This window comes from Hoplias malabaricus, chromosome 1, assembly GCF_029633855.1.
Source record: "Hoplias malabaricus isolate fHopMal1 chromosome 1, fHopMal1.hap1, whole genome shotgun sequence".
In the NCBI taxonomy this organism is placed as follows: Eukaryota; Metazoa; Chordata; class Actinopteri; order Characiformes; family Erythrinidae; genus Hoplias; species Hoplias malabaricus.
Window position 1 is genome coordinate 5,911,525 of NC_089800.1, and position 25,434 is coordinate 5,936,958.

The 25,434-nt window shown below is 38.9% G+C and overlaps 2 protein-coding genes, 1 long non-coding RNA gene and 1 pseudogene across 3 annotated transcripts in view; 1 reads left to right on the plus strand and 3 right to left on the minus strand.

Annotated features, from left to right (window-relative positions):
* LOC136667207 (uncharacterized) overlaps positions 1–25,434 on the plus strand; it is a 192,409-nt gene that overhangs the window by 3,526 nt on the left and 163,449 nt on the right. The window contains exons 2-3 of the long non-coding RNA XR_010795423.1: positions 324–398; positions 22,802–22,928. This is a non-coding gene — a long non-coding RNA (uncharacterized lncRNA). The remainder of the gene's footprint in view (positions 1–323; positions 399–22,801; positions 22,929–25,434) is intronic.
* Positions 713–3,003, minus strand: LOC136667191 (protein rapunzel-like). Its single transcript, XM_066645002.1, has 2 exons — positions 2,881–3,003; positions 713–1,876 (listed from the first exon to the last, which is right to left on the minus strand). The coding sequence occupies exon 2, from the start codon at positions 1,846–1,848 to the stop codon at positions 1,165–1,167; it is 684 nt and encodes a 227-aa protein (XP_066501099.1). The 5' UTR covers positions 1,849–1,876; positions 2,881–3,003; the 3' UTR covers positions 713–1,164.
* On the minus strand, positions 8,280–8,957 carry LOC136694963 (protein rapunzel-like). Its single transcript, XM_066668778.1, has one exon. It carries the CDS (start codon positions 8,955–8,957, stop codon positions 8,280–8,282), a length of 678 nt encoding a protein of 225 aa, XP_066524875.1.
* LOC136701989 (protein rapunzel-like) lies at positions 17,784–18,906 on the minus strand (annotated as a pseudogene).

Here is a 25,434-nt window from a genome sequence, read left to right on the forward strand (position 1 = left end):
CTTTACTGACCTCTAAATGCAAAGTGATCACAGAGCATCATCAGCACTAGACTTTGGCCCTTCAGCAATTTGAACCAGCTCTGAGTTAATTGTTCGCACATAAGGTTTAATTACTCCTTGAGCAAATTAATTTAAATTTGTTTACCTGTGCATAATACACAAGTACTGTAACATATGCTCTCACTGACTGCTGTATTACATACAACTACACTGTATCATCATCAAAGCTTATTCAAATATATTATAACCAGTATCTGTAACGATTGACCATTAAGTAGTTATTAACTAAAAGTGGGGCGCTTTTTTTTTCTTTTTTTGTGCAGGTCAAGTGCGGTCCTTTATGACATCAGTTGAAGACTTTTTTGAAGTTTCAAAGAAAATGGCTCTATCTAGAGGTGGTAAGTGGAATGGCATCATATGCCCAATCTGACGTCACACATCTGAAAACCACTGACACGGCAGCGATTCTATTTATAGCATCTGCCACTTTCTCACAACAAGACCCACAAGGTCACACCTATATTTAATATTTTACCTGAGAACAAGTCTGTATTTACCTTTGCTGATATTTAGTGATGGCTGTCTTGACAAAATATTTTTTCTTTATGAAAATAATGGACACATTTGTGTCAAGTAAATTCAGTGTATTATCCAACACTCTTTATTAACTCTTTGTATGATGAAACCGTCCTATGTAAATGAAATAGTTTGACAGAGAGTGTGTTATATGTGGTTCTGCTGGTTAAAACAGAATATCCCATTTTTTGAGGCTATATAGATCTAAAAAGGTGCTATATTTTTTTTTTGTTCTTGAGGGGTGGGTCATTTTCAGACAAAATGTGCTACTTCAAAACCTCTACAGATGCAACAAATGCATCTAGACAGCAAATCCTTATATCGATTTCTGTAAGGGTGTGCTTGGCCTCAGCATCTATGATTTAGGGCTGCTTCTTGTTTGCCAGTGCACTGAGAAGTTTAAGAAACTGTAACTGGGAAGAAATGAGATTGAATTACAGTCGCTGAGTAGGATGAAGCGGTTACAGAAAAAATGAATGAATGATTTTTATGTTTTGGTTAGAAGTAGACTCTAGAGGAAGGTAGATCTCCAGGACCACTGCTCTAGGGAATACACAAAGAGTCTGATGTGAGGAAAAGGAGGTGTGATCACTTGCACCTCCTCAGCACCTCCTGCATCTTCTCCTGCACGTTTTCCATCTTCTCTGACCATTCCTCGCTCAAACCTTCCTCGTCGTCCCCGATGATGGCGGCGTAGCCCATGAGGGCGATGAGGCCGATGCAGAAGAGGTAAGTGAGGCGAGTGCAGAGGCGCTCCATCACCCTCCGGTCTCCATGGCAGTGGGTCATGTACACTTCCAGGATGGGTTTGCTGAAGAGCTTGGGTTTCCCCATCACACCATCGTACAGCGTGTGCAGGTTCTGGTCGCCCATGTCTTGGGCAAAGCTCTCTTCAAATTCGTCTTTCTTGCACTGCTGCCGCTCAGGATTCACCTCCACGATCTCCATGAACTTGCGGAACTGGTTGCGGATGTTCTCCTCCAGGCGGCCGTACTGGTTGTCCAGTGTCTCCTTCTTGATCTGTAGCAGGGTGCTGCGGTTCTGCTGCGAGATCTCGTCCAGCGCCCGGTTCACGCTGCCGAACTCTCGCTTCAGAGTCTGGATCTCTTCGTCATCGATCTGGTGGAGAACCACGCGGATCAGCGAGCCCGCCACTCCAAAGATAGGGTTCACCACCGCTGCTGCTGAGGAGATTGCAGCAACACACTCCAGGACTTTCACCAGCCCTGTCTTCAGCTTGTCCCGATCCTCTAAGATCTCCAAGTCAGCCATGGCAATGATTTCTTCAGAATCCTACTATCTATAAAGAGAAGGAAATGTAGAAATAAAAATATTTACACATAATCTCAACTACTTTCAACACACTCAAACATCCACAACACCTCAGTGTCAGTGCAATGCTGGGATTAGTCCACCACCCAAATCACACCTGCCCTGTGGAGGGTCCTGACCTGTGGGGGCTAACAATGTATGCAGAGCAATAGATCAGTCTGTAATTGTAGAAATGTAAAGTAGAGTAAAGTTATTTTAATGTTATGGCTGATTGGAATGGTTACTTTACAACAGAAGGAACACCATTCTTAATATATACCAGAAAACAATGTAAATAAAGTGTGGAGCATCTTTTCACCTAATGGTTTTTAAAAAATTTGGTTAAAAAAAAAAGTAATTTTCATTCCATAGATATAATACTGCGCAAATGTTTGAAGATTTTTCACAAATTGCTGTATATTTACTAAAGTCTAAATATAAAAAAACAATCAAAGGTAAAAGCATATTATATATTTTTTGATTTCTAATATTTAAAAAAAAATGAAAAGAAAGAAAAACCTCACTAAAATTAGCATGTGGTTCTCAGAGTGTGCATATGGTCACTGTCCAAAAAGACACAAGAACAAAACAAATAAATTTATTAATAAAACAGTAAATTTATAGAAGGAAAATACCTTCTTAACCTTCAATGGAAGTCAGTGTAAAAAAGATTTTGGAGCATTTCTATTGGGCCGTTCAACATGAAAGTTTCACACATTGTAAAGGACAGCTGCTGTGTTCAAATGATACAACAGACTAACAAATCAACAAAAGTGGAGTTATGGATGTTTTTCTTTGGGCAGCGATGATATAACTGTACTTTACTTAAATGAGATTTCATATATGATTTGAAAAAGCAAAAATGAAGGCTTGGTGTACCTTAAAACCATGTATCAACAGATAAAAAGTATTAAGACAATGACTAAATGACTTTGCATGTGGCATGCTGAATCACAGTGTGGTGGAAAAATGGAACCAAGCTAAGAATCTTACCTGCTCTATGTCTGTGGCTGAGCCCTTTTTGATGGTGCTGCTTTCCCGATCACTAAACTGAGCGTCTTTCTCGAAATAATTAAGGCAGAAGTTCTCCAAACATTCTCAAACATAGGGTCTTCTTGAACTGCAAATGACACAGAGATGAAACTTAGGATTGGCTAGAAAGTAAAAAAACATTTAGAAAACATTTAGAAAATGCAAACGTAATCCAGATTAAGTATCATATCTCAGCACTTCAACCGGAAACTTGTGCAATAGCATTTAAATGGTGTTAATATCAGTCAGGAAGTAAACCCACCTGCTGCTTAATGTGGTAATGTTTTTTCCTCTGGAGTGCCTGCAGGGTTTGGTATATTCAAAACATGTAAAAACCAAGTAACATCCATCTAAGCATAGCCCATAGTACAAGCCCAAATGTTTGTACACCTTCGCTGCCTGCAGTAACTACTTCTAATCTCCTGGGAAAGCTTTTTTGGGAATGATGTGATGGCATTCTGAGGTCAGGGCTTAGAAAGCAGTGAGTTGAGGGGAATGAAAATAATCAAAACCTAATGTAAAACCAATAATCGTTTGGTCTGACCCTTTGGGGCCATATGTGCTTATCCTCATCATCCTCACAGACAGAGGTGTATGTCATCAGCACTATGAGGCCAAAAAATCAAACAAAAATTGAGAGAGAATAAAACTTGCTGAAGCAAATAAATATCATCTTAAATGTAATAACAGTGTCAACTACTGGTTTTGTACTAAGTTATTAATAGGTCCATTTGCTGAAAGGTTTCTCTGCTTGTTTCTCAATGGTCAGATTTTGAACTCACAGGTGTTTTTGTGGTTACGCTGCCTGGCGAATAGTTTCCCGTTCTGACACATCTCTGACACTTACGCAGGTTTATTCTAGATGTTTTTGAATGTAGCACATCTATTTATTTCTTCTGAGTCACTGAGCTGTCACTGAGAAAGTCATTAGCCAATAGGGACGCACCCCTGAAAAAGAGGTTTGTGCAGCGTAACCGCAAAAACTGCAGTGAGTTTATATCTGATTAGTGCAAAGCAAGCAGAAAGAAATTGTGCAAGCGGACATGTGAAATTAGTGAAAGACCAATATTTTAAATCGTTTTATCAGTTATAAGTTTGACCTTTGAAATGACGTTTTTTTACACTCTCAAATTCTTGTTTTTGTTTCAGAATTAGGACGTGTTATATCATTTATTTATTTATTTTTATGTTTTTTTTTTTGTTTTTTGTTTTTTGAGGGGTGGGGGGTGGGGGCATAAGTCCGGTTCAAAACAAAGTCCTCCATGTATCGGCTTGTGTTTTGGGAATCCACATTGATACTCTCTCCAGCTTGGAGTTGAAGGACTACCAGTGCTTGATGTATTCCTTGTATGTGTCTTATTGACCTCAGCTGCAGATCTGCATCCCATTTTTTTTCCTCTGTTCCCTTTCTGTGCTTCAACTTTTCCAGTGGACTCAGTATGGCTGTAAAAAGCACAGCTAAGCAATCTCTATTAGGAACATCAAGCCCAGGCTACTCAGCGTACTGGGAATTCATCAACAAAATATTGAGTTAATGGCAACTGACATTTTTAGCCTAAAAGCTTCATATATGAGGCTTTATGAAGCTTTTAGGCTACAAATGTCAGAGTTAAAGCTAACTGCCATGCATTGTTACAAATATATATAAAAACAGCAAAATCCCAGAGAATAATCCCACTATAATTAGCATGTGGTTCTCAGAGTTTGCATATCGTCACTGTCCAAAGAAGACACAAGAACAAAAAATTAATTAATTAATTAATTAAACAGTAACTTTATGGAAGGAAAATACCTTCTTAACCTTCAATTGAAGTCAGTGTAAAAAAGATTTTATTCTGAGTCATTTTGGAGCATTTCTATTGGGCCGTTCAACATGAAAGGTTCACACAATGTGAAGGACAGCTGCTGTGTTCAAATGATACAACAGACTAACAAATTAACAAAAGTGGAGTTATGGATGTTTTTCTTTGGGCAGCGATGGTATAACTGTACTTTACTTAAATGAGATTTCATATATGATTCAAAAAGCAAAAAGTAAAGCTTGGTGTACCTTACACCCATGTATCAACAGATAAAAAGTATTAAGACGATGACTAAATGACTTTGCACGTGGCATGCTGAACCACAGTGTGGTGGAAAAATGGAACCAAGCTAAGAATCTTACCTGCTCTATGTCTGTGGCTGAGCCCTTTTTGATGGTGCTGCTTTCCCAATCATAAAACCTGGCGTCTCTCTCGAAATAATTAAGGCAGAAGTTCTCCAAACATTTTCAAACATATATATACATGTATTACTTAGTCCTTCATTTCCTCGTGTCTGGCAAGTTCCTGTAAATACAAGTGGGTTGCTTATTTATATCATTCACTTTTTCCATGACTCAAAACAGTACACAGGGCTGGTTAAAGAATATAATGGTTGCAAAATGAGAAAATATATAAAGACACAAAACATAGTGGAAATTCTGTCTACATTCTTCTTCATTTTATGCAAAATTTGCTTTAAAATGAAGCTCCTGCAACTTTTGCAGCACCATGTGTGTGAGGAGGGTGCTGCAACAGTTGAAGGAACTTGTTATATATATATATTATGAATGGAAAATAGCTTGGAAAAAAGCAAACAGGAAATATTAGTAACACGTTATGATTGTGGAACTAAAACATGTACCAATGGAATCCTGCAGTCAACAAATATTAGTCACTGATTTTAATTATTTGCATTGTTTGAAAACAAATGCAATAAAGATTCTTACAAATTTGTCCCACAGTTGGAAACAACAGCCAGGTTGGAAAAATTTGAAAATTTGAATATTACTTAAGACCAATACAAAAAAAAAGATTTTTAGAAATGCTGGCCAACTGAAAAGTATGAGCATGTACAGCACTCAGTACTTAGTTGGGGCAGAAATGCTGCGTGGCATGGAGTTGATCAGTCTGTGGCACTGCTCAGGTGTTATGAGAGCCCAGGTTGCTCTGATAGCGTCCTTCAGCTCTTCTGCATTGTTGGGTCTGGTGTATTAAATCTTCCTCTTCACAATACTCCATAGACTTTCTATGGGGTTAAGGTCAGGTGAGATTGCTGGCCAATTAAGAACAGGGACACCATGGTCTTTAAACCAGGTACTGGTAGCTTTGTCACTGTGTGCAGGTGCCAAGTCCTGCTGAAAAATGAAGTCTGCATCTCCATAAAGTTGGTCAGCAGCAGGAAGCATGAAGTGCTCTAAAACTTCCTGGTAGACGGCTGCATTGACCTTGGACCTCAGAAAACACAATGGACCAACACCAGCAGATGACATGGCACCCCAAACCATCACTGACTGTGGAAACTTTACACTGGACCTCAAGCAACGTGGATTCTGTGCCTCTCCTCTCTTTGTCCAGACTCTGGGACCTTGATTTCCAAAGGAAATGCAAAATTTACTTTAATCAGAGAACATCATTTTGGACCACTCAACAGTAGTCCAGTCCGTTTTGTCTTTAGCCCATGCGAGGTGCTTCTGACACGGTCACTTTTTCAAGTGTGGCATTACACAAGGTGTTGGTGGTTCTTGAAGCAGTGACTCCAGCTGCAGTCCAGTCTTTGTGAATCTCCCCCACGTTTTTGAATGGGTTTTGTTTCACAATCCTCTCCAGGGTGCGGTTATCCCTATTTGCTTGTGCACTTTTTTCTACCACATCTTTCCCTTCCCTTCGCCTCTCTATTAATGCGCTTGGACACAGAGCTCTGTGAATGGCCAGCTTCTTTAGCAGTGACTTTTGTGTCTTGTCCTGCTTGTGTAAGGTGTCAATGGTCGTCTTTTGGAAAACTGTCAAGTGATCAGTCTTCCCCATGATTGTGTAGCCTACAGAACTAGACTGAGAGACCATTTAAAGGCCTTTGCAGGTGTTTCGAGTTAATTATCTGATTAGAATGTAGCACCAGGTGTATTCAATATTAAACCTTTTCACAATATACAAATTTTCTGAGATACTGAATTTGGTGTTTTCATTAGTTGTTAGTTATAATCATCAAATTAAAAGATATTAACACTTGAAATATATCAGTCTGTGTGTAATGAGTGAGTATAATATACAAGTTTCACTTTTTGGATGGAATTACTGAAATACATCAACTTTTTCATGATATTCTAATTTTATGACCAGCACCTGTACATGAGTACTATAATATATGCTGTCGTTGGCTGCTTTATTAAATACAGCTACCCTGTATCTGCACTTCTTGTGTGTTTAATCAGGTCCACGTCCCAGATAGTAGGTTATATATTTCACTGTGTAATGCATAGTGAGAGGCTATTGATTGCATATGAAACTATATGCATCACAGAAATCTTTAGCAAAGAGGCTAAAGTAAAGGTTATTTTATCGTGTATGTGAAATAATGACAGTGACGGTTTACAGTTTCAGCACTGACCTGACCTGATGCTTTTTCAAACTTTATTTACATGTCATCTCTTGAGCCTTGCCTAAAAAGCTTATGGAAATATATAATAATCAATATCAGTAACTATTAAGGATTTATCACATATTTTAAGTATTAACCCCAGTGAGGTTGCTTCATTTTATTTCTTGTTCTGCATAATGGCATTTGAAGTATGAGTTTTAAAGAGAATGGCACCATCTAGAAGCAGTACGTGGAATGGCATCAGAGGTCCAATCTGACATCACTGATCCGAAAACCACTGACACTGCATCGCTTCTATTTATAGCCTCTGACACTTTCTTACAACAAGACCCACAACAAGCATATTTCTCATGTTTTAATACACATAGAAATCCCTTAAACGTGACAGAAAGGCTAGAGAAGGCCTGGAGTCGGTCCTCATGTTTATTAACTGAACACACTGAAATGATTCAATTCAGTTCAAATCAATTCACATATGCTGTTTCCACATCAACAAAAATATGACATTTAACATTTTACATCAAATTAACTCTCTTTGCCCTTGTTTACACTGGCAATAAATCATCTTTATCATCTTTGCTGCTTAATCCATTTCAGTGTCTCTGTGATTGACAATACATTTTTTGATGTAATAGATTTCACTGAAGAAATGATGGACACATTTAAGTAAAATCAATAAATTTTCAGAAGGTTTTTTTTTTCTTTTTCAGTTTATTGCAGAAATCAAAGCCTATTTCATTTGTGTCAAGTAAATTCAGTATTACATTTCAATGTTTAATTATGCATCATTTAATTACCCGTTTGCATGTTGTATTAAACTAAACTAAAGAATGGTGAAAGTGTAGTGCAGGAAAATGTACGTTTTAATTAGTTGGCACTAGACTCTTCAGGAAGGTAGATCTGCAGGACCACTGCTCTAGGGAACACACATTGATTCCAATTTGAGGCGAAAGGAGAAGTGATCACTTGCACTTCCCCAGCTCTTCCTTCATCTTCTCCTGCACCGCTATCATATTCTTGGTCCATTCCTTGCTCAAACCTTCCTCGTCATCCCCAATGATGGCGGCGTGCCCCATGAGGGCGATGAGGCCAATGCAGAAGAGGTAAGTGAGGCGAGTGCAGAGGCACTCCATCACCTTCTTGTCTCCATGGCAGTGGGTCATGTACACCTCTAGGATGGGTTTGCTAAAGAGCTTGCGTTTCCCCATCACACCATCGTACAGCGTGTGCAGGTTCTGGTCGCCCATATCTTGGGCGAAGCTCTCCACAAAGTCGTCTTTCTTGCACTGCTGCTGCTCAGGTTTCGCCTCCACGATCTCCATGAACTTGCGGAACTGGTTGCGGATGTTCTCTTCCACGTGGCCGTACTGGTTGTCCAGCGTCTCCTTCTGGATCTGCAGCAGGGTGCTTCGGTTCTGCTGTGAGATCTCGTCCAGCGCCCGGTCCACGCTGCTGAACTCTCGCTTCAGGGTCTGGATCTCTTCATCATCGATCTGGTGGAGAACCACGCGGATCAGCGAGCCCGCCACTCCGAAGATAGGGTTCACCACCGCTGCTGCTGAGGAGATTGCAGCAACACACTCCAGGACTTTCACCAGCCCTGTCTTCAGCTTGTCCTGATCCTCTAAGATGTCAGCCATGGCAAACAGAGCTCTCCAAAGTCTTAATGTCTAAAAGAGGAGGAAAGGCCACAGTACACAAACAAATGTAGTCATGCACTGATCAACCACCCAAATGATACCTGCCCTATGGTGGTCCTGTCAGTTGAAGAACAGGGTGAAAGGGGGCTAACAAAATATGCAAAATATGCTGCCTGTTATACACAATAAAAATGGTTGAAAAAATGTTTTTAGCATCACTTGTAAATTTGTAACCATCAAAAGCATAATCATTTTTTCCTTCTAGTGAGGTGTGCTTGAGGGTTAAAAAAAAAGAAGCTAACATTTAGCTTCCAGCGTTGACCAGCAGGGATTAAAAAAAAATCTCATACCCTGATGAAAAGGAAGAAAATATATTTTGAGGCACTAGGTGCTAAAAATTAGCATGCTGTACCAGCTCTGACCACAAGGGCCAAATCCATACAGCACCCAGAGCCGAAACACAAGCAAACTGGTTGTCATACAGCCACAGGAGAGACAAAAGCTGCATTCCAAAGCCTAGGTTGCAGCCAAGGTAGGACGTGTCTTTGGTAGGTATGAAGACTCATTTTTAGTAACCCGATTACATATATGGAGCGGTCTAAGGAGGCTGCGCCGTGACGTAACCACACAGGTCTTATATGCTTTGAAGCACTAATATTACTAAGTTAAAATAGGTTGTATTTGCTTATTAATATTATTCTTTTTAATATTATTCTGAAGGTCTGTTTTTCACAGTGTCTGGTTTATTTTCTCCAATGTGTCATACGTGTGCAGAGAATAGTGGGTAACTGAGGGCCACGAAGGATCCGTCTGTTGCATCCTTCGAATCACTCTGAACGTAGGCTGCATTTCTTGGCTGTGTAAGATGCTTCACATTGGAGCAGCTTTCTGTGTTGTAGTGGCTGTAGGCTTTGGAATGCAGCTACATTGTTTAGCTGTTCTTAAGAACTGGGTATGAGGGGAAAAAATGTAAATCCCTGCTGGTCAAAACTGGAAGAGCATGCTTCCAGTTAGCCTTTTTTTAAGCCTTCATGTGCACCTCAGTATAAGGAAAAAAGTTGTTATATTTCTGATGGCTAAAATTGTAAAAGTGATGCTAGAAATATTTTATCAACAGTTTTTGGTGTGTATAACAGGCAGAAACAAATATAAATAATGTAGAACTTCTAATGTGAAAGTCTCAGGAATATACATTAAACTTTTTTATTCAACTTGACCTTGAGGGCGTCCATAAGTTTGTCTCTCCTACCTGGTATCGGCAGAATGGTTACTTTACAAGAGAAGGAAATAAGTTGTTAATGTATAACTGAATTCCATGCAAGAATATTTTTGTCCAAGTAATTTTGGAGCAATCCTATAGATCATTATATTATTTCATTTTCACAAAATATTCAGCCTGCATTATCTATATGTGTTTAAAAAAATAATCAAAACTACAAAATGACATATGCAAGATTTTTAGCAAATATGTGACCCTCTAAATACAATGCTGGACAATGCTAAATATAATTACCTGACTAAATTATACATACATACATACATACATATATATATATATATATATATATATATATATATATATATATATATATATATATATATATATATGTATATATATATATATATGCAGATCATATCTGCAGATTCCTTAATCAAAATAAATGAATACATTTACAAACTTTTTAATGCACAAATAGATATTTATTTGCTAAAGTTATGATATTTAATAAAATAAAAAATACAACAAAGCATAGTTTATATTTTATTCTAATATATTAAATGTGCAAATACTAAAGTGCCCTAAAATTAGACATTTAGAAAATTAAATGAGAAAATTCGAAAAATTTGCTAATGTATTTCCCAAGATTTTGCAATGTATTTCCAATTGCACTAAAATCAGATTACACAAGAAAAGCACAAAAATAAAGCTTGGTTTATCTTAAACACATGTTTTAAGACATAAAAGTATCAAGACTTTGACAAAATGACTACACTGGGCATGCTGATTGACAGAGTTAAGAGAAAATGGAGCCAAGGTGAGAATTTTACCTGATTTATGTCTGCAGCTGAGCCCTTTCTGATGGTGTTGTTTTAGATTTATATATATATATATATATATATATATATATATATATATATATATATATACATCTATCTTTCAATAATACTGAAGTTCTCCAAACATTCTCAGATATCAGATTATATATAGTCTCGTTGAACTGCTGATGAAACACAATTTAAAGCTTATGATTGGCTAGAAAGTAAAAGCTTACCATATTTGGACTACCATAATGCGAGACTTTGAAATGTTCTGTTACTTACAAAAACAGGCCTCTTGAGTGCCTACAGTGGTTGGTTCAAGCAAAACATGCAGAAACAACGTTACATGTCCAGCTAAAGTGAGTAGCCCAACAACAATGAACAAGACCAGTATGCACCAAAGAATACTGGAATTTATTGAGAGATTTCCACAATAGCTGTGTAATAGTATAGTTTCTTATTAGATCAACTGGAATATTACACAGCTTTTGTGGAAATCTCTGAATCTGTATCTTAATTCCATATTTTCAGAAGAAGTGGCTAATATAGATAAATATGTATCTCCCAAAATATCAACTTTACAGGAGATGAAAAAATACCTTCTTAACATTCAAAGGAAGTCAGTGTAAAAAGATTCTTATTCCAAGTCACTTTGGAGCATTTCTATTGGTCCATCCATCAAGAAATTTGAAAGTCAATGCTGTGTTCAAAATCCACAAAAATGGGAATGTTTTTAATTGGACAGTGACGATATATAATATTGGCAACTTCTTCTGGAATTAATGACAATAAAATGTTGATTGTCTCACTTTGCTGCAGCAACCATTTTACTTTTCTGCAAAGTGTTTTGGAGATGAATATGTTTTATTTTCTGTCATAAGAAATTTGACATTTAGACTTTTAATTTTACTGACAAGTTTAACAGCCAGGTACAACTCAGAGATGTTTCCTGGTGCCAGAAAGTCTCAGAGTCCACGGATAAGAGATTGGATTAGGTGGGGCCCTGGTTTATCGGAAAATTAAAAGAGTTGAGTCAGTTGCAAACAGTCCAAGGAAACTGACCAGCATGATTGATGGGATGGGCAGAGCCGTTGGCACACAGACTGGGACTGTGAGTAGAAGCTTGGATTCCATCAAGCTCAAGCTCCCATGTTTTTTTGCTTAAATTATTACCAAATTATGTGAATTGAATTACTAATGTCAAAAACTATATTATATCAAATGTTTATCATTCATACTTTCACGCTATTAATATAAAACACTAAAACAGACACGTCTCAATTAGACAAAAGGTCCAATCTCTGATTGTGAATTATTTGTACATGTGTGCAGTGAAACAACACAACATCAATAAAATATAAATGTGCAATATAAAAAGATAAAGCAGCATCCAGGTGACAGTCTGATGTTGTCTTATAAACAGAGGCAGCCATCGCACCATGCATGTGTGCTCACTGCACTTTAGTGTTTACTAGTGTTTGGGAAAATATGTGTTTCACTGCACGAATTGGGCTAAATGTGGAGAACAAATTCCTTCCTGTGTGCAAGCTCAGTGGCCAATAAAGTGATTCTAATTCAAATTCTAATTGGTAGGTGGATTGGAGACTCAAAAGTTAATGTGTGAATGTGTGTTGCCCTGTGAAGGCAACATAAATTCAAGCCAGTGATGTAGCGAAGGTATAGGCCATCAGCACTATAAGGCTGATATGGAAGAGATGGGAGCATCTGGTCTCCATCACCTTTCTGTTCCTGTCACAATGCTCCAAATACTCTTTCAGCAGGGGTCTTCCAAAGACAGATCCAGTCCCCATGATGCCATCCAAGCTCGGGTCTCTCTTGTCCCCCTTTCATAGATCTTCTCAAGTAATGGCTCCATATAATGGCTTGTGTTTTTGGGGTCCACCTTGACTCTCTCCACCAAGGTGTTGAAGGCTTTGTACTCGTACTTGTTGAAAGTCTCGTTGACCTCACCTGCAGATCTGCTCCCTCTTTCGTCTATGCCTCAGTGCCCTCCAGTGAACTCAGCATGAATTCAGAAGGGCCAACTTCAAATCTTTCAAGTATCAATCAATCAATCAATCAATCAAATTTTATTAATATAGTGCTTTTCACAACAAAACGTTGTCACAAAGCAGCTTTACAGAGATCCGTTTCCAAGCCTCCTATGAGCAAGCCAGGGGCAAGAGTGCCAAGGAAAAACTCCCTCAACACACGAGAAAGGAACTTTGGAAGGAACCAAGACTCATACGGGGAACTCATCCTCCTCAGGTCGACACCGGAGAGCACAACAGAGAACAGAACAAAAGTAAAAGTGAACTGATGACAGATGAAGGGGTTATAGTAATGTGAATGTAGAATATTAGTGAATATATGAGTCTGAGGAAGGAGGGGGTGGTCAGTGATTCTGTGCGAGTTAAAAGTAGGTGCAGAGTTAATTTGAGATAAAACAGCATGGCCAAGCGTGATAGTGTAGATGAGACAAGGCCAGAATCTTGTACAGAACACAGGGTCAGGGGCTGGATCAGGGCAACACATGGAAAGCAGCAGAACATCTCAAAGCATGAGAGGGATAGGAGAAAGAAACCAGACAAAGGGAAAAATACAAATAAAGAGGTTAGAAGGTTCATGGTAAAGCACGGGCAAAATTTTCCTGCGAAAAAAGCTTCTACGGGTCAGGCAAGAGAACCCAGCAAGAGACAGCAGGTTGGCGGTTACCAGAAAGCTAACTAAAATAGCTGTAGCTATGGTAATATGACAGGGTTAATACAGAGCAGTGATAATATGAAAACCAGCTTGAACACTAATAGAGAAAGAGTAACCTGACACTGAGTGATTAACCAAAAGCTTGAAAAGGTAGGTTTTTAATCTGGATTTAAAGATTGAGAGTGTGTTTGAGCCCCGAACAGTAACTGAGTAACTATTCCAGAGTTGAGGAGATTTGTGAGAAAACGCATTTTCTTAATGCGAGGAACCAAGAGTAGAGGGGCGTCCTTTGAATTAAGTGTACGTGACTGGCGATAAGGTATGAGAAGTTCAGTAAGATACTGCGGGCCTAAACCATTTAGAGGTTTATAAGCTAAGAGGAATATTTTATAGTCAATGCAAAATTTTACAATGTGACGAGAACTGGGGTTATATGGTTGAATTTTCTAGCTCTAGTGGGCCCTCAGGCTGCTGCATTTTAAACTAACTGAAGCTTGTGTAACCCTTTGCAGGGGCTCCCTGCCAGGAGCGCATTGCAGTAGTCTAAACGTGAATAAATGCATGCACTAATATTTCTGCATCTTTTAAGGATAAAGCATACAGAATTTTGGCAATATTGTGTAGGTGGAAGAAGGCGGTTTGGACTGTATTGGATATGTGGGTATCAAATGTGAGAGTCGAATCAAAGGCTACCCCTAAGTTTTTAATTATGGTACTGTGTTTTACTGTTGAATTATCAAGATTAATAGCAGTGTTTCTGAGTGAATGTTTCTCAGTATCTGTACCTAGGAACAAGACCTTGGTTTTATCAGAATTTAACATGAGAAAATTTTGCATCATCCAGTCTTTCATTTCAGTTAGACATTATGTTATTTTATGTAGACAAACAACATCATTAGGTTTGGCTGACATATACAGTTGTGTGTCATCAGCGTAACAGTGGAATTGAATACCAAGCTTACAGATTAGTCTACCCAGTGGCAGAGTGTTATATAGGCAGTGGTATAGAGTGTGAATAATACAGGGCCAAGCACTGATCCTTGTGGAACACCATATTTAACTAAAGTATGATTTGAGGATTTAGTATTCAGATAAACAAATTGATAACGGTCAGACAAATAGGATCTGAACCAAGAGAGGGCAGATCCTTTTATTCCTACCATATTTTTCAGCCTATCAAGTAGCATCACATGATCTATATTATCAAACGCTGTGCTAAGGTCAAGCAGCACCAGAATAGAGATACAGCCCTTATCAAATGAAAGGATAAGGATACAGCCCTTATCAAGTGAAACAGCTCTTATTAGAGCTTATTAGAGCTGTTTTTGTGCTGATTTGGTCTAAATCCGAACTGAAAAATGTCATGAATGTCTTTGTTTTGTAGGTAAGAGCACAACTGCTGTGATATGACTTCTTTCTAGAATCTTAGCAATAAAAGGGAGGTTTGATACTGGCCTGTAGTTTGCAAGCTCAAGAGGTTCAAGATTGGGTTTTTTATTAATTGGTTTGATTATCGTTAGTTTCAGAGGTTTAGGTACATATCCAATGTTGAGGGATGAGTTGTTTATTGTGAGCAATGGTCTAATGACTTTAGGTAAGATTTGTTTAAATAACTGTGTTGGTATAGGATCCAGTAAACATGAAGATGATTTTAGATGAGCTAATTAAGCAAGTCATTTTTCATTGACAGAATTGAAGTAGTATAAGTGCACCTCAGAGCTGGCGGGGGGTTCATCTACAAGAGCTGATACAACTTTGAACTGATTTTGGATTTAAAGTCAAATGCAATCAATTTTATTAAATAACCTCATAAAGTCATTACTACAGAAATCAGTCGGGACACTGGAGTTGATTTCCTTTTTGTTGGCAATTAGATTTGTGCTAAAAAGGAATCTAGGGTTGTCTTCATTGTTTTCTATAAGAAGAGATGTACTGTGATTTAGCTTTAAATAAGGCATGTTTATAATTGGTAAAGCTGTGCTGCCTTGCAATTCGGAAACATTTTAGTTTTGTATGTCTCCATTTAGGTTCATGGTTATAAGCAGCCAGTTTTAAGACATGTGTGCTGTCACTGTACCATGGAGCAAGCCTTTTCTCTCTAAATTTTTTGGTCTTGACTGGTGCAACACTATCTAGGTTTGTACACAGTAAAGTTTGTAGATTGTGTGTAATGAGCTCAAGGTCATTAGGGTGATTTGGAAAAGAAATGGTGGTAAGGTCTGGATGGTTATTGATAAAATCACTAACGGTTGAGGTTGTTATAGAGCGCTTTCTAATATAATGTGGCTGTGGACAGATATCATGGATTAAAGCAATTTCATATATGATTAGATGGTGATCAGAGATGGTCTCATGTAGCGAGAGATTGGATAGATTCTCTATCGCAATGCCCTGTGTTAACACTAGGTCCAATGTGTGTTTGCTTTGATGAGTGGGCCCAAAAACATTCTGAATGAATCCTAGCGCATCCAAGTGGATCATGATCCTTCTCAAAGTGAATATTGAAATCACCAACTTCTGAAATGATAACTACACTTGAGAGAAAATCAGCAAATTCACAAAGAAATTCTATATAAGGGCGAGGAAGACGATAGATTGTGATGAGCATAAAAGAGTGCTGTCTTTTTGATGCAGTAACTTTAAGAGTAGGCACTTCAAAGGACTTAGCGTCATAACCAGAATTTTTGTTTTGTCTATGGTAGGGTCATAAATTGTGGCTACACCACCACCATGACCAGATGTTCGTGGGCAACTGTAATAGCAGAAGCCAGGGGAGTGGACTCATTCAGGGCAATGTATTCATTGGGTTTAGCCCATGTTTCACAGAGACATAATGCATAAAGTTTGTTATCAGTAATTATATCACTGACAATGAGTGCTTTAGATGCTAGAGATTGTATATTTAAAAGCCCTAATTTAATACTGGAGGTGCTGAAACTTTGCGTTCGCTGCAGTGCGTTGGTGATATTTCTAACTAGGCAGTTAAAACTTATTTTTGGGCGTTTGTGATAACAAGCTTTGCGGGGATCAAATACAGTCTCAATGCTGAAAATTTTATTAGTGTTAATCAGAGTGGGTGATATGGACATGCTACTCATCATACTAACAGCAGAGAGATGGTCAGGTGGAACATTAGGAACTTTAATATTACTTACCTGCTCACTATTCAGTCCACCTACCTGACTGATCTGACTGGGAAAAACCAGTCTGTCCCGGCGCAGAACCACCTCAATGTTCTCAGAGCTACGGATCCTAGATGGCTCGGATGAAGCCCATCCCAACGATACAGGGCTGGATGCTCATGAAAGCACTCCCACTTGTTGATGTAGTCCACGCAGACAGTGCCGCAGCATAATAATGCATATTTAACCATAACTTTTTGGTCTTAACATTAATTTTTTTATAATTACAGCAGATAAATATTAAATATGACACACCATTGCTGGCCAAATGCTGGTAAATGGTATTATAACAAAGAGCTTTTTTCCAGTTTCCAGTTTCCAAATTAATATGTGCACATTTGGTTGCAGGCCACAGAAATGTTCTTGTCACTTCTTAAGCGTATTAAACATAAAAAAAAAAACTTTCCTCAAAGCCTTTTGCTATAACAATAGTAGCATACAGCCTTTAAAATTTTGCCATGATTCGAAAAAATGTGCGTGTCCACATTTATAAAGTGCAATCCAAGGAGTGACACACAACACATGCTAAACATTTATTGGCATACATGGATGTTACAATTCTGCGATCAAGTCCTGAGTAATGGAAACTGAGATTAGTAACAGTGACTAATAAGATTAATATATGGTATGTTAGTATGCAAGCTAAAGAATACATGTTTCCATACTTGCAGAAATTTCTAGAAAGTTGCAAACAGAAAAAAGGAATTGAATCCATGGGAATGTAGCCTCCTATTTGCCAAGTATACGGAGGTATCACTGTATTAGCAGCTGTTAGAATGGCTTATATAGGGAAGGATATATAATCATGTACTGTAATTAACAGCAAAGTGTTGTAAGTGTAATATATATAATTATTTATATCTCATGTGAACATCTCAAAAACTTGAACATCGCGTTAGCATCACTGCTCATCTGAATGTATGCACAAGGCTACATTTTTGTATCTCTCCCAGTGATGGCAATCTTCTGCTAAGTTCCATGCTGCATAGCTCTCCTTATGGCGGCTTACGGCATGGACTACAAAGCCAGGCAGTAGCTTTTCCAGAGTTTCCACCACTGTTTTGGAATCTCCTTTCTTAGCTGGACCTTCCATGATATGTTGGATGCTCCCCTTAGGAAGGGGCTGGGGGTTGCTGCAGTAGGACCACATTAGTGTCGTTCACCTGCAACACATCAAACCAGCTTTGTACTTTCATTTCAGACCATTTGACCCAGTCATACTTCTTTTCCAAGAATTTGAGCAGCACTTGAGCTGTATCCTGCAGACTTTGGTTTTCCTGCTCCTGGGCCAACCTCTGGATATCCAGCTTTGCCTGCTCAGCGAAGAAGGTCACACATTCTTCAGTTGCAGCCTTCATCTTGGTCTCTACATCTTGTATCTTTCCGCTCCATTCCTGGATCTTATCCTGCTCTAAGTCTTCTCCTTGAGTGAGGGCACAATTGCCCAACAAGGCGATCAATCCCAGGCAGAAGAGTTCTTTCATCCTCACACAGAAATCCTCCAAGACTCTTCTGTTCCTAGCCTCGTATTTCTCCACCACCTCTAACATGGACTCTCAGAAGGTGTTATTCCCCATCAAAGCGTCATACAGAAAGCAGAGGTTCTTTTCACCTCCTGTCTTGGTATAATGATCCAGGAACAGCTTAATTTTCACTTCATGGAACTGGGGCTTGGCATCCAAGATATCCAAGTATTTACAAAACTGGTTGCGTAGGTTTTCTTCCACAGAAAAGTACTGGTAGTCCACACGTCCCTTCTTAATCTCAGCGTCAAGGTCCTCAAGTTGAGAAGAAATTACATCAAGCCTGTTCCTCTCGGCTAGGAACTGTTCTTTGACATAGAACACTTCTTTGCTCTGAACGTTGTCCAGGGCTAGCCTCAGGACGGGAGCAGCTGCTTCACACAGAGGGAACAGTTCCCCAACTGCACTTGCCACTACCTCCGCTCCTCTCTCAAGTGCCTCCATCGTGGCCTCGATGGCCTCCTTCTTCTGTGCCACAACTTTCTCCAGTGGACTCGACATGGCTGAAACAAGGACAACCATGTAGCTATTTGGAATTCATCAATAAAATACTGTGGTAATAGCAACTGATATTTTTGGCAAAGATGCACTTGAAGATCTAAATCCTAAAGGCTTTATAAACTTTGCTGAACATTATTCTGGTTAATGAATGGAACTTAGATTTACACAAACATGAATATATCAGAAGAAAATGATATTGCTTATAGGTTGCTCTGTAATAGCTCAGTGTAGTGGAAATTATTATGCACACGTTGCGGTGGCATAAGCACAACATAGCGGAGTCAATGATAATTAATTATTTTATTAATAATTAATTATTTAATTCATTTTGCTAAACTCCATGTTTGGGAGCTATTAGATAATATGAAGTGTCTTTACCTGTCTAATTTCAGCTTAGACAAGTAGGTCATCTTCACATATTATACAGCAGAATTAGCTAGAATTAACTATTATTAATGAATTATGCTCATTGACCCGCCATGGGTTCTTGACTCTGAAATTGAATCTGAACTAGAAGTTATAATTCCATACAAGAAAGGTGTGCACACAAACAAACAACCAAGGATTGGTTTTATCACACAACTAGTTTATTAATTGTAAAATAGAATAATGAATATTAATTACACATTCATATAAAGAAATGGATTACAGCAATATATGAGGGAACAGGGAGATTAAGATATGAGGACACTTCTCTATGATAATTACTTTAGATTCTACAAACCGAATTCCAAAAAAGTTGGGACACTAAACAAATTGTGAATAAAAACTGAATGCAATGATGTGGAGGTGCCAACATCTAATATTTTATTCAGAATAGAACACAAATCACAGATCAAAAGTTTAAACTGAGAGAATGTATCATTTTAAGGGAAAAATATGTTGTTTCAAAATTTCATGGCGTCAGGTTGGGGCAAGGCCATTTTTTACCACTGTGTGGCATCCCCCCTTCTTCTTACAACACTCAACAGACGTCTGGGGACAGAGGAGACCAGCTTCTCAAGTTTAGAAATAGGAATGCTCTCCCATTCATGTCTAATACAGGCCTCTAACTGTTCAATCGTCTTGGGCCTTTGTCGCACCCTCCTCTTTATAATGAGCCAAATATTCTCTATAGGTCAAAGATCTGGACTGCAGGCTGGCCATTTCAGTCCCCGGATCCTTCTCCTATGTAGCCATGATGTTGTGATTGCTGCAGAATGTGGTCTGGCATTATCTTGTTGAAAAATGCAGGGTCTTCCCTGAAAGAGATGACGTCTAGATGGGAACATATGTTGTTCAAGAACCTAAACATAGTTCTCTGCATTAATGGTACCTTTCCAGACATGCAAGTTGCCCATGCCACAAGCAATCATGCAACGCCATACCATCAGTGATGCAGGCTTCTAAACGGAGCGTTGATAACAACTTGGGTTATCCTTGTCCTCTCTGGTCTGGATGACATGGCGTCCCAGTGTTCCTTAAAGAACTTCAAATCGTGACTCATCTGACCACAGAACAGTCTTCCATTTTGCCACACTCCAAGACCCCTGGCCCAGTGCAAACGTCTGAGCTTGTGGAGCTTGCTTAGAAATGGCTTCCTCTTTGCACTGTAGAGTTTCAGCTGGCAACGGCGGATGGCACGGTGGATTGTGTTCACTGACAATGCTTTCTGGGACCATGTTCTACATAATTATTAACCAACTACACACATAGTATGTGGCTACCTTGGTTCTACATAAATACATATAAAACAAAAATGATTTTAAACACATGTAAATTAATCCCACCCATTTTGATTGTCGAAATGGAATTAATTTCAAACAGTTGTGCCCATATGTAACTTCAAATTGTTTTAAACCAATGGGATTTAAGGTTTGTGATTAATTTGGTTAATAATCTTTAAAAATGTGTGAGAAGACATTGTGTGAGTTTCAATCAAAATTGAGTCTGTGTGTCTCTCTGCATTCTTTTCTTGTGAGAGATCACTGAGGTCTTAGGAGACACATTTGAGCAGCAGGACGATTACACTACAGTCTCCTTTGTCTTTTCATCCAAACATTTCAAGGAGAAACTCTTGAGATATTAAGGTGATCTCCTTTTTGATTTTTCAATCCTCTGGGAAAGCAATAAAAAAAATAAGATTTATACAATCTTAATTTCAGAAGCGAGTGGTACGGTGGTGCACCAGGTAGTGTTGCAGTCACACAGCTCCAGGGAACTGGAGGTTGTGGGTTCAAGTCCCCAGGTCTGTGAGGAGTTGTTCTCCCTGTGTAAGTGTGGGTTTGTTCCTGGTGGTCCGGTTACCTCCCATGGTCCAAAAACACGTTGGTAGGTGCACTGGTGACTCAAATTGTAAAGTTACATAATTTTGGGAGTAGGACCACGCCCGAACTCCTCCTCTCAGCCCTATATATACACCCCGTAAATTCACGTCATTTCCACGTCGGACAAACTTGCTCCCACCTCCACCCCATCTCCACCCTTTTCTCATATTTATTTATCCAATGAGGGAGTCCAGCTTCATACACATTCATAAGCCGCTCTGAACTCCTCCCCCAAAGACTTCTGAGTTCACCTCTCTGTTTTAGCCTCTACAGGTTTGGTCCGTACTAGCAAAAGTGTACATAGTTGTAAATGTGTGTGTGTGTGTGTGTGTGTGTGTGTGTGTGTGTTGCCCTGTGAAGGACTGGCGCCCCCTCCAGGGTGTGATCCCGCCTTGTGCCCAGTGTTTCCAGGTAGGCTCCAGACCCACTGCGACCCTAAACTGGATAAGCGGTTACAGATAATGAATGAATGAATGAATGAATGAATAAATGAATAATATCAGAACAGAACAATGTTTTCCCTTATACTGTTTGCATTTCAAAGTGAAGCTAACAGACATTAAGAACAAAAGAGTTAAATTTTATAAGAACGTAAATCTAACATAAATTAGGTAATTAATAAGGAAGAGCCAACAATTACTTTTTGGAATACACTGGTATACTACCAGTGACTTTGTCAATTTGTCTGATGTGGACTTTGACATTTTGTTTCTGAATGTGAACCCCAACGTGGTCGAGTGTTGACTGGCGACACTGTTTGCATTACAGTAATCCCTCGCTACTTCGCAGGTTTTTTCAAGGGGGCTTTTTTATCATTTACATGTATTAGACTAGGCCTGTACGTGACAAAATATATCATTTACAAGTATTTCTTACGTACAGTACATGTATTGTTCATGTCCACATCCGAGTGAAATTTACTTATGCTAAATCACAGCTTAGGGATTATTCTATTAGAGAAATTTGGACCGCATCCCCCGCGAAAAACGAGGGATCACTGTACTGTTAACATTACTGACCTGCGCGCTAGCCCCAACATGTTTTGCGTTGAGGTGGTAACAATGGTGGAAGTGCTCCTGTGATAAGCAAACTCCTTCCTGCATAAAGTGCAAATAACAACATTTTTGTTTGTACTTCGATCTGGAAGTTTCTTGTATTTAAATTTCCCTTCCACAAGCGTAGTCTCTTCCATCGTCTCCATCATTTTCATCACATTGTGCGTCGTTATAATTTGCATGCCTGGCACTTGTGCACTGAGAAACTTTCTATGGTGCAATGTGCGATTAAAATGCTTTAAAATTTTTAATTCGTTACTTTCCCCATAATTAATTAATCGAAATGAACGCGTTAAAGTCCCACCCCTAGAAAATATCCCCTAAGTTTCAGCTAAATCAGAGCTCTGTTGATGACACACACAAGACTGGGGAAGAAGGGAAGATGATGCATTTGTAAAAAGAGAGAGAGAGAGAGAGAGAGAGTCGTGCGCTCTGAGCCATGAGAGGACCCTTGGCACCAGATGGACTGAACATGTAGCTGAATATGAAAAGATGCCATGCTTTTTTACATCACATTTGTCTTTCTTTTTCTAGTTGCTTCATTTGGAAGAGCAGTAGCGCACACAGTAGGATTGTACGCAGGGGAATGACGCACCATGCACAACATCTAATCGTATCCAAACCAAGAATGTGCGCAGAGATTGGACCACTTGTTCAAAAGGTAAGCCCTTATTACATTGCGTCTGGCAGATAGAAAGATATGGTGGAACATTTACTTTGCGTTAGATGTGTGTATTTTGGTGTGCCTTGTTGGTTTGCGGGCATGGTAATGAGGTCAGTCCTTTATTCATATGAATTAAAAATCATTGATTCATAGGAATTAAAATCTTATCGACCTGGGGTGTGTGTTGTGGTGAGCACCAGTTATTTAACACGTAGCTGCACAATGTGGCTTCCATTAATATCAAATGTGTAAATAAACTATGTGTACATGTCATTAAAGGACGTCAAATTTTTATCTTAATTTGTGAGTGTTTTTTAAAAATGACCAAGCAATGACTTTTTATATATATATATATTTAATTTAAGTGAGCTAACATTGATACATTGTTACATTACAAACGAATATGGCTGATAGGTTAGTTGGTGCTAGCCTAGTGCTATCTGCTCTTGTCAGGAAAAGCTGGCCATTTTGACACTGAAGACCTACCTTACTTTGATGTTAAATGCTTTTGAAAACTTAGTAATAACACTCAAGTCATATATTTACAAGTAAACTAATTTTCAGTCAAATTTAAGGAGGGTTAAAACTACAAATTTCTGCCCAAGTGCTTGTCTCTAACCAAATTAGCTTTAAACAGTTATGTTAGTTAAATACATGTGCTATTTAAAGGAGTGTTAACACCGTTTATGTCACATATTAAAACATAAACACTAGTAAAATCAGCTTAAAATCCTATTTTCACCTCGCCATACCCCTGTCCTTTACCAGCGTGTATTTTATTTATATTAAATATTAATCTAATTTGTTTACATATAATTTATGCTATGATTAGTTTATCTTAATGTATCAGTTCACTAGAGTATGTCTGAGGAATGGCCTTTGTCCATATATTTTACCACTTAAGTGAGCTAAATGGATTTCCATCATGCACACAAACATGGCGGATAGATTTTTTGATGCCAGCCCTGATGTTGCTGTCTGCTCTTGAATTAAATAACTGGTCACATTCGACAATACAAACCTTACATATTTCAGTGAGAAACTCTTTTAAAACATTTGAAATATATTTTATATGTTTAAAAAAAATACAGAGGGATGACATGTACCTTAGGCTAGCTTAGCTTTCTAAACTAAAGATCAGTAGGGGAAAACACAGACAGTCGTTTTCTTTTCTGTTACTGAAACTGTCTGGGTTTTCTTAAAACAACAAAACTTTTCTCCATTTCCCTGAAGTGTGGTCCACAAACCTGTTTTACTAGATTTTATAGGAATGTTTGAGGGGCTTAAGTCTGAGTCCTGACCTGTAAAAGTGTTTGGGAGGATGCAGCTGTTTAAAACATTACAATCATGGTTTATGGTTATGTAAATAACTGGCATTTCTGCTGTACTTTGCTGTACATTAGTGGATAAATAAATCTGTTGGTGTTGGATGGTGGTTTAAAATCTGAACGGGCTAGAAGTTAATCTCATATGAGTTGGGTATACGTAAGTTACATTATTGACTGAGACAAATCTAACACTAATTTTGGCTAAAGCAACAGATCAGTTTTTATATCAGTGTATGGCAGCACGGTAGCACAGCAGGAAGGCTCCAAGGACCTGGAGGTTGTGGGTTCAAGTTCCGCTCTGGGTGACTGTCTGTGAGGAGAGTGGTGTGTTCTCCCTGTGTCTGCATGGGTTTCCTCTGGGTGACTGTCTGTGAGGAGTGTGGTGTGTTCTCCCCGGTCCGCATGGGTTTCCTCCAGGTGCTCCGGTTTCCTCCCAAAAACTGGTGGTCCTGGTCCAAAAACACAAGTTGGTAGGTGGATTGGCGACTCAAAGGTGTCTGTAGGTGTGAATGTGTGTGTTGACTTGTGAAGGACTGGCGCCCATTCCAGGGTGTATTCCTGCCTTGTGCCCAATGATTCCAGGTAGGCTCTGTACCCTCTGCAACCCTGAAATGGATAAGTGCTTACATATAATGAATGAATATCAGTGTATACCAGTCAGGATTTACTGAATGTTGCATGGAATTGCAAAGGGTAAGTTATGCATTTGCATAATGCAAGATTTTTCTTGCAAAAAAAATTTGGAAATTTGGGAAAAACATAATCAGAATTTGCAGTTATTGTTGATGTGTGGCTGCATTGTGCCTGGCAATTGAAAGCACTGCACTGACAAATATTTTACACGGGATATTAGAAGGGTGAATACCCATGGCCTATAGTCTAGGCAAAGGTTGTGGGTTCAAGTCTCGCTCCATGTGACTGTCTGTCAGGAGGTTGGTGTGTTCTCCCTCTGTCTGTGTGGGCATGCAACGATTCTGAAAGACCCCAGAGGCTGCAACACCATTAAGCAAGAGGCAACCCTAACCAAAGAACACCATGAAGACTAAGGAGATCATCAAACAAATCAGAGACAAAGATGTTGAGAAGTGCAAGTCAGGGTTGGGTTATAACCCTGGAGCACCATCAAATACATTATCACCAAATGGAAAGAATATGGTACCTCAGCAAACCTGCCA